The 16,822-nt window shown below is 35.2% G+C and overlaps 1 protein-coding gene and 1 non-coding gene across 5 annotated transcripts; both read left to right on the forward strand.

Annotated features, from left to right (window-relative positions):
- The first annotated feature begins 1,000 nt into the window (after positions 1–1,000).
- LOC112562917 (endoplasmic reticulum-Golgi intermediate compartment protein 3-like) lies at positions 1,001–16,796 on the forward strand. 4 transcript variants are annotated; one of them, XM_025236525.1, is made up of 13 exons: positions 1,003–1,191; positions 4,011–4,169; positions 4,503–4,622; positions 5,021–5,052; positions 6,137–6,204; positions 6,543–6,708; positions 7,951–8,008; positions 8,911–8,942; positions 9,633–9,729; positions 12,549–12,613; positions 13,591–13,727; positions 14,137–14,192; positions 14,362–16,796. In XM_025236525.1, the coding sequence occupies exons 1-13, from the start codon at positions 1,095–1,097 to the stop codon at positions 14,439–14,441; spliced, it is 1,167 nt and encodes a 388-aa protein (XP_025092310.1). In that variant the 5' UTR covers positions 1,003–1,094; the 3' UTR covers positions 14,442–16,796. The 4 variants fall into 4 exon arrangements, 3 of the variants coding, with proteins under 3 accessions (XP_025092309.1, XP_025092310.1, XP_025092311.1); XR_003098943.1 differs by lacking the exons at positions 13,591–13,727; positions 14,137–14,192; positions 14,362–16,796 and having other exon boundaries at positions 1,001–1,191; positions 8,911–9,729; positions 12,549–12,601; XM_025236524.1 differs by lacking the exons at positions 12,549–12,613; positions 13,591–13,727; positions 14,137–14,192; positions 14,362–16,796 and having other exon boundaries at positions 1,001–1,191; positions 8,911–9,775.
- Positions 12,157–12,228, forward strand: Trnap-cgg. The gene has a single exon. It is a non-coding gene; the product is annotated as a tRNA-Pro (tRNA).
- Positions 16,797–16,822: the final 26 nt, after the last annotated feature.

Consider the following 16,822-nt stretch of genomic DNA (forward strand, 5'->3'; position numbering starts at 1 on the left):
CGGGATCGAGAAAGATCGGCGTTGTTCGAGTAGCGTCTCATGCAATCGAGAAGCAAAATGAGATCTTCTTCTTCACTTAGAAATACTTTAGTAATTCTAAATTGTAAAGTTGAAACGAAGCAACTTTTCCGCTGTGATTCTTGTTCAAGAGATTACGGATAGTGTCGGGGATTCATTAGTTTTAGTCAGTTCTAGAGCTATGGCGAAGGGTGTGGAAAAACACGTGTAGTCATCATCCATACATGGTCAAATAGTTGTAGCTTGAATCTTCGTCTTTATTATGTATTTGTGGCATTTTTTTAAAGCAAGCAAATACTTTGTTGCCCCATAAGGCACAAAATACGTCAGTCACACACCATAAACAAATCGTCACAGACCATGCATTTACACACTCACACCAGGAACGTGTAATACAAGTTCGTGCTCCCACGCCCCTTAACAATGTCGTCTGCTACTTTTGTGTTTCTTCCAAAAAACAGGTTGAGCAAGAAAAGCTGAATGAGAGGCTTAAATTGTAGTGTGTTTTGTTCGCAGAGACTTCTGCACGTACTTCAAGATTAACACTGAGCAAACAACATCAGAAAACGAAGCCTCGTGATTAAAACTAATTGTGTCTCCGAAATGATTGTGTTCCCGAAAGTAGCTGGAACACCAGGAAAATAGATTACTTGTTTCTTTATTGACAAGTAGCTAATAAATAAATTAGCCTCCAATACTATTACAACTTACAAGTAAATTCAGTCCTGTCTTAGCATCATCATATTATCTGTCGTACGTCATCGTCGTCGTCGAAATCCTTTTCAGTGAAACTTTGAGCACTGAAAAAGGCAGCAAAATAAATAAAATGGAAAAGACAAGCTAGACTGTTCCTATAATTATTGGGTTTGATTTCTGCTGAGGTAGCTCTTCCGTAAATATATCTATATATAATTCTTCCTTTGGACCAACACATGTATCAATATTCCTATAAACAAAGAATTTTCATATTGTTCAAAACTTGTACAACAGCAAGGTAGCTTGACGTTGGCGTGTGTTGTCGTACGGTTGGTTGTTGGACTCGTGTTCTTACCAGTGTTCTTAGCGACGACTTCAGAATGCAAGTCAGAGATTTATTCGACAAACTTCGACAGTTTGATGCTTATCCAAAGACGCTAGAAGATTTTCGCATCAAGACGTATGGAGGTGCTATAGGTAAATTGAAACTTCCTCAGCTCTATGGTAGACACTGCAGGTGATGATTGTTCAGTGACTAGAGCAACGATTAGAATTTCATATGGAAATAGGGTGATTATATAAGAATGGTGGAAGGAAGCGAGAGATTGAGAAGCTGAAGTGGATAACTTTGGTAAGCCCTATTCCTCCAACCAGCTTTTTTGTTTAAATGTAAAACGTGATGTGTCCATCCAATTTTGAGATTTACACACTGAGCTGATCCTACATTACACGGTTCAAGACGCTGAGTAGAGTCTTTCAGTTTCTTCTTGGTTTTTCAGAGGGAGTAGTTAAATACACTGAAAGGGAGTTATTAAGGTTGTGTGAATAGTGAGTTCTACCACTGCAAAGGTGGCGTTAGTGAAAGAAAGAAGAGGAACTATGAAGACAGTCAGTGCCTTATGTGACAACGATGCACCACCCACAATTGATGGGCGAGAAAAGGAAATGATCCAGTAGCCTGCCAGGACCCCAGTAACCTCCATGCATTTAGGTTCATTAGTGTACGGTAGCCAGGTTTCAGGGGTGAAGAAAATGTTATGTTCAAGAATGCAGTCAGCAAGTAGGTCAGTTTTGCATTGAAATATCTTGGTACGATTATATTGTCTCACAAGAATGGAAGCAGAACTACTAGATCTCAATGGAGGTAGATTCAGTGGTGGTCATTAAGATGAAGCTTCTTCAATCACTGCCCCAAAATACCTTTTTGACCTAATCTTCAGGATGTGCGACTATTGAGGGAAAGCCACTGAAGCAGATCCATGGATACAGAGGAAGCATTAGTGACAAGTGGAGACAACAAAAACTCACAAGAATAACACAAATGAAAGTGTAGATCTAACCTCGCAAGAACTGGTAGAATCAGAATCAAACACATGAAGCACGAAAGTCTACAGCAGGACCAAATGACAAATTAGGAAAAGATGTAGCAGCAGTTGTTGCTCAGCCAAGGACCAGCCATCTTTTACCTGCTTACATGTGTGTGAGATCTGAACCAACAATTCAGACTTCATTTCATGACTGGCTCTTCACCACTGCATCTCTAGACTTATTTTAAACAGGATTATTAAAAAATGTAAACCCATTTATATGGCCTTTGAAATGGTCTCTACCAAGTTTGAACAATTTACTTATCTTTAGTCTTCTCCTGCTGTATGCCAGTCACAATTTCAATAAACTGATCAAACTGCTTTTGGGATTAAATCTAAAAATTGTCCAGATATTTCATAAAGTTATTGCAATTAAGTTATATAGTTTCATATCTTGGACCTATTGGTATGCTCATGGCGTATTACCAAAAAAAGAAAAAAGTACACAGGCAGTATAACATCCAAACATCTATAGAATGCCATATGGGAGGAAGTATATGTAGCCAAAAGTTGCTCTTGGCTTGCACAATTCATCATTTGAAGAACTATTATAATCCATGCAACAAATGCTCTTTTCCACACCACAGTTTCATTCATTGAACAAATCTAATAGGTAGAAGTCTGGGTTTTTTTTTTTTTTTGTATTGCTCAATAGGCTGCCTGCAGAATGGCTTTTTGATAAACCACAATGAGTTCATAAGCCATCAGAAGGGAAGCAGTGCAAATATGTGGATATAATACTTAAAAGATTTTCAACTTTTAGTTTAATTTGAATTGAATTTAGTATGGTAATGAGGTTTATGTTTTAGCAGCAGCATCAGAGAAAACAGTTTTACATTTATTTGCTGTTCAGTATTCCATTTAAAATATTTTTTTGGAAAGCTTTGTTTTCCTAGATATTCGAACAAAAATGTTGTTGTTTCACCATCATTGTCTTACATTCACCATGACACATCTTTAGGAGGACCCATGACATTATAACACTTACAAACCAGAAAAGGTTGCTAAAATTAGGGTTAGGGATTTGGTTAAGGTTAGTGTTTGGGAGATTCAGGTTTGTGTTAAGTTTAGGATGCAGATTAGGGTTATAATTATGTTTTGTCTGGTTCTTGGTTTCTGTCAATGCATGGTGGGTTCTCAAGAAGTAAAATTGTTCTGTCATCTCTAAATAATGTACTTTATTTTAAGAGAATGAAAATTACAATTAATGGATCGCTTCCATTGCAGATTTTATGGGATATTATTACCTATATATATATAAGTGCTTGGTTATGTAGCTTTAATTGAAATAAAATTTACATTTACCTCTTTTGTTGCTAAATTTACCTTGAATTTCAATACAAACCGTAAATTTTGGATTATAAGCTGTGACCTTTTTCCCCAGCTTTAAGCCCTGCGGCGTAAACAGTGATGCAGCTTGTTTGTGTATTTTTCAGATTCCAATTAATTTTTCGATGAGCTCCTTATTAAATTGTTAGCTGTTCACGTTTGTTATAGTGTTAACTTTTAACATTTTAAAATCAAAGCTGCATACAATTGAAGCATTCAGGTTTGAAGCATGCACCCTCATAACACTGAAAATGAGATGAAATGCCTACAATGCAGCTTTCAACTTGTATATATATTTTGCAGCTTATAATTATTACATTTAACATGATAGAAAAATAACTTGGGTTTGTTTTTTTTTTTTTTTTACAATAATAGTCTAGCAGTATATGGGTTTCATTGCATTTATAATATTTATATGTTTTTATGGATGTGCACAAATGTAGGGTTAAACAAAGCTAAAATATGTAAATGATATATAGTAATTCTTATAATATTATTATTCATTAAAATAGTGTAAAATTATCAAGTCTATAAAATTATTTAAGCATATGTATATGGATAAAATCTTGATAATGTGTATGTCCCTATGTCCATTTACAGTAACCTTGCTGAGTGCCGTGATCATGTTCACTCTGTTTGTTTCGGAACTGAATTATTACTTGACAAAAGAAGTGCATCCAGAATTATTTGTTGATACATCTAGGGGCCAGAAACTTCGTATCAATGTTGACATTACCTTTCATCATCTACCCTGTGCATGTAAGTATACCACAGAGGCAATTCTGAATGTGGAAAATTGTAGTTTGTGGAATACAGATATGATGATACTTATCCCAATTCATAATTTATTAGAAATGAGCCCTTCCAAGACTGAAGTCTCCATAGAGTTCATTAATAAACATACAAATATGCTAATGGCAAATAAAGCACTGCCAGGCATGAATCAAAACATGTTCTTGGCACTATCCTTAATCATTACTTATTTTGCCCTTTCAGTTCACACATCTGCATTCTTTCATGTATGCATGTGTGTGAATGTTTTGTCTGATTTTCTTTTAAAAGCAAGCTCTGTCTTTTTTATCAAAACCCCAGATCTGAGTGTTGATGCAATGGATATATCAGGCGAACAGCAAATTGACTTGGAAACAAATTTATTGAAACAGCGACTGGACTCTACAGGCAATCCTATTAATGAGACACCCCAGGAACAGAGTTAGTTGGCAGTTTTTGTTTCATAAAATATTGGTTATAGTCTTATTTAAAATACAACATGCAAACTATCAAACCTCTTGATAAAAAAGAAACAAAACTACATGATAACAAAAAAACACCTATAAAGAATACCTAATGGAAGAAATTCAGGTAATGTACGTAGTGGTTTACAAAATGCAGATATGTTTACTTGTATTTTGGGATACAGAAAAGAAGGGTCAGTTAGTAAACAGTATATGCGAACAAGTAAGTGTATGTGATTTTATTCCTCAGTGTATTATGGCTAACTGTACTAAAGAACACCAAAATATTTGTTTTTAATACATAAGATGCTAAAGGGCAGAAGAAATTACAATAACATTGACTTCAAATTTTTAAAACTGTTTTGTGTATTGCAGAGATTGGAGAACCTACAAGTGTAACTAATGAGGTAAGCAGGCTAGCACATAAATTATATCTCATCTCACAGTTACACTACATTCAGTATGCTGTTACTATTACTGCACCACTCAGGACTCATAGAATACTTAGGACTTGAAAGAAACTACCTCAGATGTCTTCTACATGTCTTCCTGGTCTCTGGTACCCTTCTCTCCCCCATTTTTTTTTAAATGACTAGAAACATTGGTCCACATTTGTTTACTTTTATCTCGGTAGTTTCTCAACTCTTATATACAGGTGCCATTGTTAATATGATCTTAGCCTTGTCATCTTAGGCTATCAAAATGCATTTTTCCATCTTTGCTTTTGTGAAGCCATTTTTCAAGACACTCATGCTTGACAACTAGTGCCCAGTCTCTAACTTACCTTTCTTCGGTTGTTTTCATACTGGCACTGTGCTAGCATAGTTTGATTCCTGTCTGAATGAGTGTGTTTCTTGATGGTTATCTATCAGGTACTGCTCCACTTTACTACAGTGTTTCCCAGAGGTTAGCCCCTGGACCCATTCTGTTTATTCTATACACAAGTTAAGCATCACTCTGCTTGTCGCCAGTCCTTTTGCACAACATATAGCTGCGCTGTCCTAGATCACTGTCAACACTGTAAAGGATTGTATATGTGCTGTAAAAAAATTGGATGTTACTAAACAAATTGAAGCTAAATGAAGATATGACAGAAGTTTCATTTTGCATGAAATGACAAAATCTTGATTAGTCTTACCTACTGATATTCTTTTGTCATTACTGTTTTTTTTCTTCAGTTATCTCTTCATTGTTACTGGTACCTCTGTGTCTTCACTGTCTTTCATAGTTCATTCTCACCATTGTCCAATTTTCCTTTCCTTCATGTACTACATGTTGACCTAGTTTTTGTGTGCCAAGTGCAGGCATGATGCTGCAGTATATAAATTGCAAATTTCTTATTATTGTTTCCTTTTTTTCCTCTTTCATTTCTGGTACTGTTCATGCCAATACCTTATGCTAGATAAATGTTTATAATTATATATTTAATTAATTTTATTGTATCACTGGAATTACTTCAGAAAATGCTAAAATGAAATTTTCTTTACACAGATAACAACAGAGAAGCTAGACCCAGACAGATGTGAGAGTTGTTATGGAGCAGAGACAGATGATAAAAGGTAATTAAGCTGGATAAATAATTTTACTTTGGTAACAGAAATTTAGTTTTCTTTGCATTTGATTAATATTTCATGCACAATATCTTGCTGAAAAATATTTTTATTTACATGTGTCTATGCAGTGTTAGAGTATTGGCTTATGTATTCCAGTGTATTAATTCTTTACTGAGAAAGTAAAAATATTTCACTGGGAAAGTCCATAAAGATTAAGCTATGATTTGTACTCGTTACATGAGCTATTTTCGTTTTTGAATTTATCCACAATCCTGGATTTAGGTGAATTTATCTATCTTGCAAAATATACTAATGGTTTAGACCAGATCACCACGTGTTTTCAGATGCTGCAATAATTGTGAAGATGTCCGAGAGGCATATCGCAAGAGAGGCTGGGCATTTAATAATCCAGAGTCTATTGAACAATGCAAGCGTGAAGGATGGTCAGAAAGCATGCAGGCTCAGAAGAATGAAGGCTGTCAAGCATTTGGTTACTTGGAAGTGAACAAAGTGAGCAGAGTTCTTCCTTTTTTTTCTTGTTTTAACAAAAAACTAAAATGTGTGATTAGTAGACATTAGATTACACTGTTTAAAAAAAAAAGAAGTCGACCTGTTGAACCATTTCAGTCAGCCTGAATGAGAATCATTCAACTGAGACAATGTTGCTGCAAGTAGTAAAGACTTACTATCAGCTTGCAACATAGATTACATCTCCTTTCAGTGCTTGTTCCGTTATGTTTGATACACTAGGCTATGACATCCTACTTCTGCACTTTCATGTTATTTTTGGTCTCTAGCACTGTTTTGAACAGGTTCTGCTCCTACCTGATTGCACCCAATCTGTAGTGCACTGCATCCTCATTTGCTCCCTTGAAGTATGGGGTGCCACAAGGCTCTATTCACTGCTACATTCCATCACTTAGTTCCAAAATTCACCACATAGGCCTGCAGTATCACATGTATAAGAGTGTCTGGTCTTGAGTCCCAGCTCAGCAGATGTACACCTGTGTCCGAGCTGGATTACCGCAACTCTGTAGTTGTTAATCTCCCTAACTGCCCCCGAATTCTGTCAGATCGCACCTTTTAAAGAAATATCTTGCATAATTAAGAGTACTATTCTGCTTGCTTCTCAGTTCTTCATTCATGCATTTGGTTTGTGTTTTTGTCCTGTTTCATGATGTTTATGTTTTTCGCACAGACTCTCAGTTCATTTGTAGGCTGTCATGTACAGCTTTCTGAGCTCGCACATACAGACATAGAATTGCACTTTAGAAATTCACCTTATGTTATTATTACTAATAACAATTAACAGTGCATATAATTTTATAAGACTTTGAAGTCAAGATGTCAACTTTCTTCTTCTGGCTTACTATTGCATGGTCCAAAGAAATTTAAAAAGGGGGGACTGAAAAAAAATGAGGGGGGGGGGGAATTGGTGTTTTACCCCGTGGAAAAAAAAAAAAATGAGGACTCAAGTTGCTGTTAAGCAAAAATCAAACTGGAGATAGATTTAAGCAATATTTTCCTTGTAGTTTGTGCCAGGAATCTTTGGTTTATTATATTCTAGGATAGAAGAAAAAAGAAATAAAAGTGGTCAAGATCATTGAATCAGAAACTGAAGTGCACACAAATCGAAATTAAGTTAAACATTGACTTCAAGTAGGCTTTGCTGAGAAGAGGTCAGTCTGCATGAGACATTTCAGATGGAGAGCAGGGTCTTACTAACATGTGTAATTATGGCATTTGTTACAGGTAGCTGGAAATTTTCATTTTGCACCAGGCAAAAGTTTTCAACAGCATCATGTGCATGGTAAGTACCTACAAACAAGCAGATACAAATGTGGTTTTCCTTAAACCTTTTTCTTGAATAATGGTTTATTACCAATAATGTTATAAAGATATTTCCTACAGATATATACACATATGCACTGACTCAAAAATTTCAGAATGATAGAGAGTATCATTATTCAGGTATTTTTCCTCCCAATCCTCTGGGCAAGGAAGGTTTTTATATTTTCTTATACTATCTGAATATGGCATAAATGTTCTTACACTTTTCAAAGAACCAGATACATTTTACACCTACTATAATTGATAATTGTTATGCAAAAAACCCAACAACCATCAATCCATAAGATTTTAGCTTCACATTTTCAAATGGAATAATCTTCTTTAACCACTGCATATAATGGTTGACTATGAAGGCAAAGACGGACAGATATGCAGATCAATGAATATCAAATGTATCAGATGTAATAACCATGAATATCACAGAAAATATATCTAACTCAACAGAAAAATTTTCACATTGTTGCAAAAAAAAAAAAAGAGCAACAAATCAGGATTTTCAACTTTCACTAAATTTTATCATCATACCTGATTATGAACCTTTAACTGCTTTGTAGAAAAATACTTTTGGAAAATCCGTTTTATATATAAAACTTCTTTTTTCATTCACAAAAATGTGATGTTAATAGATACAGGTAGGAACGGTTTGATTTTGCACATTTTGATAATCATACTTTTAAGCATAATTGTGCTTATATTATTTTGATGTTTTCTCAAATTAAGATAATTTTGTGCACCCAAGATAGCAGCACTAATGTCAAAATATTCTTAGATTAAAACAGATTAGCCTGCTGGCTTGACACATTGTTTCTTCAACTTTTCTTATTTCATTTGATACATACTTAAAAGACATTGTTGTTTCAGTCCATGATCTTCAAGCATTTGGAGGACAAAAGGTCAGTCAGCAATATTTTCTGATGTCAAAATTTTCATGGAGTGATTGTGCTTGTGAGACAGTTTTGAGAAACATGGGAATGGTAGAAAAATATTTTAAGATAAAAATTATTCTTGGCAGCATAACTATTTGTAGTTTAGTGTTTTATTTCTTTATAAACCAAACACCCTTAATTTGTAGTAGTGTGTGCCCAACTGAGGGAGGGCTGCCCAAAACCGGGTCCGCTGGCAAGGTGTTGTTGCAGCCCTATGTTCCTCGAGGAGTAACAAGGAATAAACTAACTAAACTAAATGCAACTTACTGGACTAGGGCTATTTACTATATAAAAAGTTCCATAAACTTAACATCAAGAGAACGGGAGGTGTTATTCATCACATATCTTGGGGCCAGCTCTTGTAAGATCAGTACTCCTTTCCTTACCTTTCCCAACCCTCTGCAGAATCAGATACCCATTCCATAGTTGGATCAACTGAAGGAAGAATGCTACATCACAGAGTAATTAACTGCCAGTGGGTGTGTGCGAGCCTTCGGTTTCAGATGCTGTTGTTCTAACCACAAGGCTATTTTCCCCTTATATTTCTGACTTCTATCACATTAAAGTCGAGTTATCAAAGGTTGTGTGATAGCTACAATCACAGTCTGGGCTCAATGTGAAAAGGAATAAAATGTTTGTATGTGAAACTTTTTCCAGTTTAATGTCACTCACCGGATTAATCATCTGTCATTTGGGCAAGACTATCCAGGCATTGTCAATCCTTTAGATGGACACCATGAATCTGCTTCAAGTTGTAAGTTTTCACTTATGCTTACTTTTGTAGCTAAAGTCCACAAGCATATACCAGCATGCATGCATGCGCGTGCACACACAGATGAAAATCAAATCATTTTCAATCAAGTGGTAAACAATACTTTTATGCAGCATTGAAACAGACATTTCTTTCACACAATTCTGCTCCACTGCATACAAATAATCCTAGTAAAACATCCACACCAACACTTCGCTGCATGTGCATATCACCGATGAATCTTTTATCAGGAATACTTGGCTTGTTTCATTACTATGTAGTGAGGGTGACCCAATAGAGTGCAACACTGAATTGAACAGTCAAATACTATAGAATATGTACAATCTACAAACATATTTTCTTATATGCAAAGATTGCTTTAAGCTATGACTTTTTTTAAAATCTCTCCATGATGGAAATGTTTGCACTGAATTACACTTCACCACCACCACTGAAAATAAAGTTGTATTCTACAGTTCATCCTTACGTTTCTGATTGAAACTATTACTATATCATGTTCATTTGCCCATTAACTTTCAAGCTACCTTCTTTGCCCCTGTGAGATGCCAAGTTGCTCAAAAGTCTGTCACTTTTATCTTTTTAATTGTGGCAGCTACATGCCATTTCAACACCGGATGCCTGTTCCGATGCCCATGAATATTCCAAATGTCCCACCACCCTGTATCATTGTTTTTCCAACAGTCTGGACCAGTTCCCTGCCACGCAGTCCATATCTGAGGAAAACATAAATTAGTATTTGATCAAAACTCAAGAACAATAAGGCGAAAATACTTCTTACATACAAATATGTGTGCAAACATGTATGCAAAAAATTAAAAGCTCATGTAGAAAACCATAAGTCTAAAGTTTGTTATATCAAGATATATTATTTGCTGATTTTGTCTTGACTGCTGAATTTTTCATAAATCTGCTTAGTTCTGATCATACAATTTTAGCCCAACCCCTCCACTAATTTTTGTACAAGATTATGCCTCTAGAATTTTTTCAGTGCTCAGTCTTGTATGGTATTAATATTTTAATCACCTCTGATCACCGTACACAAAACACAAATGTCTAGTCATTCAGTAGTTTATGGGAAATGTTTTTGGTGATAAGTGCACAAAAACTGCCACAAGAATGTTTTATGATCTGCAAATACTTTGAAGGCATATATCCATCCTAATGCTACTATCAGCTGTTGAGCAAAGACCTTCTACGATGAGATTTTTAAGTTCACATTATTTGTCTCTTTTATTATTTCTCTCATCTTAATCTCTCCTTGTATATTAAGGGATAGGCAAACATGTTATCTCAATAAGTTCAGAAGCATCTACTTGGCGGAAGAGCAGTTCCCTTACACTTCTTGTACATGAATCTGTAAAAATGTATCAGACCTTCCCAGAGCTCTGATATCTGCTAACACTGCTATTATTAGCATTTTCTTTGAAGGTATACCTGAGGGCAGAAAATCCACCAAAGATGGCACCTGATGCCATTCCCACGCAGAAACCCATCATGAACCCCATCTTGATTTTGTCAAAACAGCTAGGGCCATGGCCAATGTTGTATCCACTTGGTGGTGGTGCAGGCATGATATACACATCAACTTCTTGCTGCTGCTCGAAAACACACATAACCGTTATTTACAACATGGTTTTTGAGAAGAACTATTCAACTATTTTTAAAAGCACATTAATTATTACATTGACATGAGAGTTGCTGGATATTAACACTATCGCTCTGCAGGACTATTTCTTCAGTTTCGGAAATATTTGTTAAAATAGTAGCGGGATGAGAGACTTTTGGGGTTAAATAATAGAATCTGAAATTTACTTACACTGCACTGGTTGTTAAGGATATTATCTATTGATTTGTAGGAATGAAATGTGTAAGAGCAAAATAGAGAAAACAACCTTTTCGCCTCCCCTACCAAAAGAAGTAGCATAATGTAACTCGCAAATGTAAAGATAATAAATTGAGTTCAAATGAAGGATTCTTGTTCACACTCTCTACAGTTTCAAACATCATGGTGACCCCCTTATCGCAGTTTGAATGATTTCCTAAAAACGCCTGGACAGAAGTAAAAACGATAAGTTATATTCGTTTTAAAATATTAAATAAAAAAATCTTTGTGAACCTATGCTGTTTTATTGAGACTTGGTTTTACCTGTAGCACGAAATTTTTGATAACTTTACTACTACGGCTCGACCTCGAGAAGCGGACGACTGTATCCCACAATTCTCCGAAGCAATATCCGGTCGAAATAAATTTTGTCGTTGTTTTGGCTGATTCTGTTGCAATCACTTTTTATCAAAATTTTGCATTAAAGCCTTTAAAATATTAGATGCCATTAGAAGTAAATAAGTATTCGAAACTAGGGAGTATGAAAGTTATTTTTATTAAGCTTTAAAACGGTAAGTATTTTAAGCGGCCAAGTGGTCTAGGGGTATGATTCTCGCTTCGGGTGCGAGAGGTCCCGGGTTCGAATCCCGGCTTGGCCCTCTTTTATCTGTTAGTAATTTGTTTTTTCGCAAGTGATTGTATTCCTTACAAAAAGGTCATTAAGAAAATGCAAAGAACTTTGATTTCGGAAAAAATCCCTACCTGTTATGCAGGAATTAAATTTTGTGGTGGGGTCACTTTAAGATATTTGAAATCTTTGTACATCTAAGACCTTTAGATTTTGTTGTCTTACCAGAAATATGTGTTTGACTACTATCAAGATTGAAGAAACATGAGTTTATTTTTGCATTTAGATTTATTCTGCATTAGTACTTGGTTGTTACATCATTATCACACTTACATTCATTTTGTGTTACAGTACAGATGATGTTCCAGTATTTTGTCAAGATTGTGCCAACCACTTACACAAAAATCAATAGTGAGGTGAGAGTTTACTATTTTGCTGTCTTCCTGATTTACACCATCTAGCATACCAGCAACGAACTACAGTCAGTGGACGTGATATGCTTGGTGAAATCCCCAGTCCTTTACTTAAGAAAAAGAATTTATTCATTGGCTAATTGACACTGCAATCGGAATGTGACTTGATGATGAAAGAAACAAAACAAAAGAAAAAATAATCAGGCCTATCCTATATATATTCACATACATTTTCCACCCCTCTTCCTTACTTGTTTCGTTTTCCACACTCCCTTTCTATCACAGACGCAGACATTACTTCACAAACTGCAAAAGGACACATTTAACTAGTATTGGTCCTGACACAGGTTATGGCAGAGTTCGGAAAGGCTATCCTTTCAGCTAAGAAACTTTATCTCATCCGGGAAGCTCTAGTCTGGGCGAGTCTATCTATACCTGACCTCAGAGAGCGCTAGACAGAGCAGGCCATTGGCCAGGTGGGAAACATCTGCCACGGTCCTGCAGACTACTCTGGGTGGGGATGGGTGGTAGATTGTACCCACAGGGGGGTAGGTCACAGCCAGTACATTGGCCAGCTGCACACACCACCCAATTATTTCAGGGAGTGAAAGTGAAAGACACATAAAATAGTTTGATAACACAAAGCAGAAAAAATATTGAATGGAAAGGAAACACTAACAACCGCAGTTTTTAAATCTTTAATACAAAAATTAAAAAATTGTATGGTTGGTGAATTAGTAAAAGCTGTTTTGAAAAGTCACTCCCTCTCTACCCCCACTCAGCACCCTATCTCTATTGGTTAAAACAGAAATTTTGCTTTATATATAGACAATAATATGCTAATCTCATTACCTGTTTAAGTAGTAGTTATTAAGAGGTACTAATCATTTTTCCTGTCTCTAGAGAGCTTTATTTTAATAGTCTGTTAATATCTGAGAAATCGTGTGATATAGCTGTTGCTATTTTTCTTTATGTTCCAGACTCTCTACACAAACCAGTTCTCGGTGACAAAACATTCCAAAACAGTCTCCAGTGGTTCAGGAGAAGGTGGTCTCCCTGGCGTTTTTTTCATCTATGAGCTCTCACCAATGATGGTCAAATACACAGAAAAGCAGAGGTGAGAACTAAGTACTGGCTTACCTGGCTGAAGCATTCTTTTTCTTTGATATGCAGATTTGCTTTTATATCATCTTTTTCTTTGATGACAACAATCCCAAGGGGAGGAAACTACAACCAATTTTCTCTAGCTACTTTCATTTTCATATGATACACACATCCAAGACAACCACTAACTTAGTCTGTGTATTCTACAGGTCAGGTGAAGGGAGATTCATTCTCTACAGTCTGTATTACAGTAAAGTATAACCATTGATAAGCTTAGTCAAGCAGATCATACTTTTTTTCCAGATTACAGTGGGGGAGAGGTCATTCAATGCAAAGTAGTCTGAAATTTGTCATATTTAATCAAGATTTTGTTCTATATGCTAATTAAAAAAAATTTTCTTGTCTCTGTTCCCTGTTTGCAGATCTTTCATGCACTTTTTAACGGGAGTTTGTGCTATTGTAGGAGGCATTTTCACAGGTATGTTACCTTTCTCTCTGTTTTCTTTTTTATTGTTACCAGCACATTAAACTAACATCCTGTGGTTTATTAATCTTCACTTTGTGAGAGTGTAAGTTAAGCTTCTATCTTTTCAAAAGTAAAACATTAATTTTCTTTGAATAGATTGTTGATCTGGTTTGTTTTACAGTTGCAGGATTGATAGACTCTGTGATCTACCACTCTGCCCGTGCCATCCAGAAGAAAATAGAACTAGGAAAAGCCTCTTAGTACTCTTTTACTCATATAGACTGTCATTGTATCATTGAGATTGGGTGGGAGGTACTCCAGGGTCTATGTTATTAAATGGAATTGTATGAACTATCACATCTTTTTGGCAAATTCTTTTCTCTTTTCTTGGTGAGAACATCACATACTAAATAAGATTAATTCTGAACACATTGAAATTTTAATGAGAAATGAAAGATCAGAAAAAAGTGATATGTGATGCAACTATTGCAGACATGTAACAAGGTGAAATCCTTTTATTCTGAGAGATTCCAAAAGACTGAGCATATCAAAAAAACTGTATTGCTTTTGATAAAATATTAGCATGGCGTAATAAACATAAACCAATCTCGTACAATGAAAAAAAAAAGTATTTTTATGGTCTGGTCTTGAAAAGTGAAGATAGCTGGTTGTTTGTGTGACCATAACAAGGTCAAAAGTGCATAAAGTAACAAATTATATTCATGTACCTAAACAGTGCCCACTAAACATTCAAAATCAATAATTAATGTGTGTGAATGTTTCTGTCAGTGTGTTTGCATCATCTAAAGATATGAAAATGCTATCACCAAAAGATGATTTTCATTAGTCGATCTAAATATATTTTAAGATCTACGCTCCACCTTTTGGCATTTAAGTTCATTCAATCTTCACAAAGGCATGCATACTATGCTTTATTTGACATAATACAAAGGACGACTGCTGACAGTGTGTACATATGTACAAAGTGAAACTCTGCTATACACTAATTTATCTGTGGTGCCAACCTTCAGCAACATCTTCTTGACATCTGAACTGACTGTCAAAGGCATTGATTTCGGAACAGAAATCCCTTATGTGTTTATATTAAAAAACAAGGCTAACAAGGTTTTCTTTTCACTGATCACATCATTGTGTTGGATCCGGTAGAAAGGATTAAGATTTTCAGCAGTAGCTACATGTTGCTGTGCTGTCTAGATTAATTCTTCAGTATTTAGCTTGAAAACTTTGTTTGACTGGACTGAATAGCATTCTTCACAGTTATTAAATAATCTGCACATTAAATTATCTTTCAGATTGTTGCAATATCAAGTTTTACATGTGCTACCAGAATCTAATTCCACAATGTGTTGACAGTATCGAAACTGCTGCAGATTTGAAGCACTTTTAATTGCATTCCTCTTTATTTTGTTATTGGAATTTTTTAGGGGTTACAAATGACTTAAGTCTTGATTTATTTTGGAAAAGTTACTGTAGATATAAGTAGCTTGAAATACACGCACTTGGATACATTTACTGAAAGAAAAGTTATCATGCACCATCCACTCTGACACTTTAATACTCTAAGATTAAGCTATTTAAAAACTTTAGAAATAGAGTAGAAGAAAGATTTTGAAATGTTAAAAATTATGAATGTGTAGATTATATTTGGGGAAAAATGAGTGAGGCAACAGTCCTTAGAAACATATTTGACTTCTGATTAGCATAGAAGCCAATAGTGTTTTTAATGAAAATTTGCAACCACTCAGTTATAAGCTGTTGCTATGATTGAAATTATTACTTGACATTTTCTCTGTAGTTTTTCCAACATACAAATGTGCATCTATTTAGGTATGTATGCATACATACAGTGAAGACATACATACCTAAACCTGTATGTATAGAAATGCAGACTGAGACTTATAAAACAGCAAAAGCTTGTGTCATGCAGTCTTAACACAGTTTGCTGTGTGTGCTTGCTTCTGATGATTGGCTGTTTTTTAATCCACTGGATAGGTTGCTCTTGTCATGTGAGGATAAGAGTCCTTTTGATAGTTTAATATTAATCTTTGTACTTTCCTTCTCATCAACATGTAGGCCTTGGGACAAACAACTACTTATCTTTCTCTTGTAATCAATGCCATCATGATTCTCATGAAAATGATGCGCATGTTTCTGGTGGTTTTATTTTTATTATCATTTTCTGGTTAATTCATGTATTTATAGCTACAAAATGAGCCCTCAGCAGTGGTGAACTTAATATGCTGAAAACTGTACAAAGTAAACATTGATGTGCACTGTAAAACTAAAGTTATAAGAAGTCCACATTTATTTTCACATGGACATGGCTATGAAGAGGTTGAAGAGTTAGTAAAGCCACTGTGATTCTGTTGAGGCTAAAAGTTTAAGTTTGGTTAAGGGTGACACTTTATAGAATTTTGTCTTGTTTTTTGTGCTCAGAACATCTTTACATACTTTAACAGATACAATTTTATCCTTATTTATTTTTGTGTGGCAGGTTTATTTGTTGAGTTTGGTTTATGTAGTTAATGTATTTTAACATAATATGCATTAAAATTTAAATGTACCAGATCAGTAAAACATTATACAGAATACCGATGGATGCAACAATGTTTTCCTTTCTT

This window comes from Pomacea canaliculata, linkage group LG4, assembly GCF_003073045.1.
Source record: "Pomacea canaliculata isolate SZHN2017 linkage group LG4, ASM307304v1, whole genome shotgun sequence".
Taxonomy (NCBI): domain Eukaryota; kingdom Metazoa; phylum Mollusca; class Gastropoda; order Architaenioglossa; family Ampullariidae; genus Pomacea; species Pomacea canaliculata.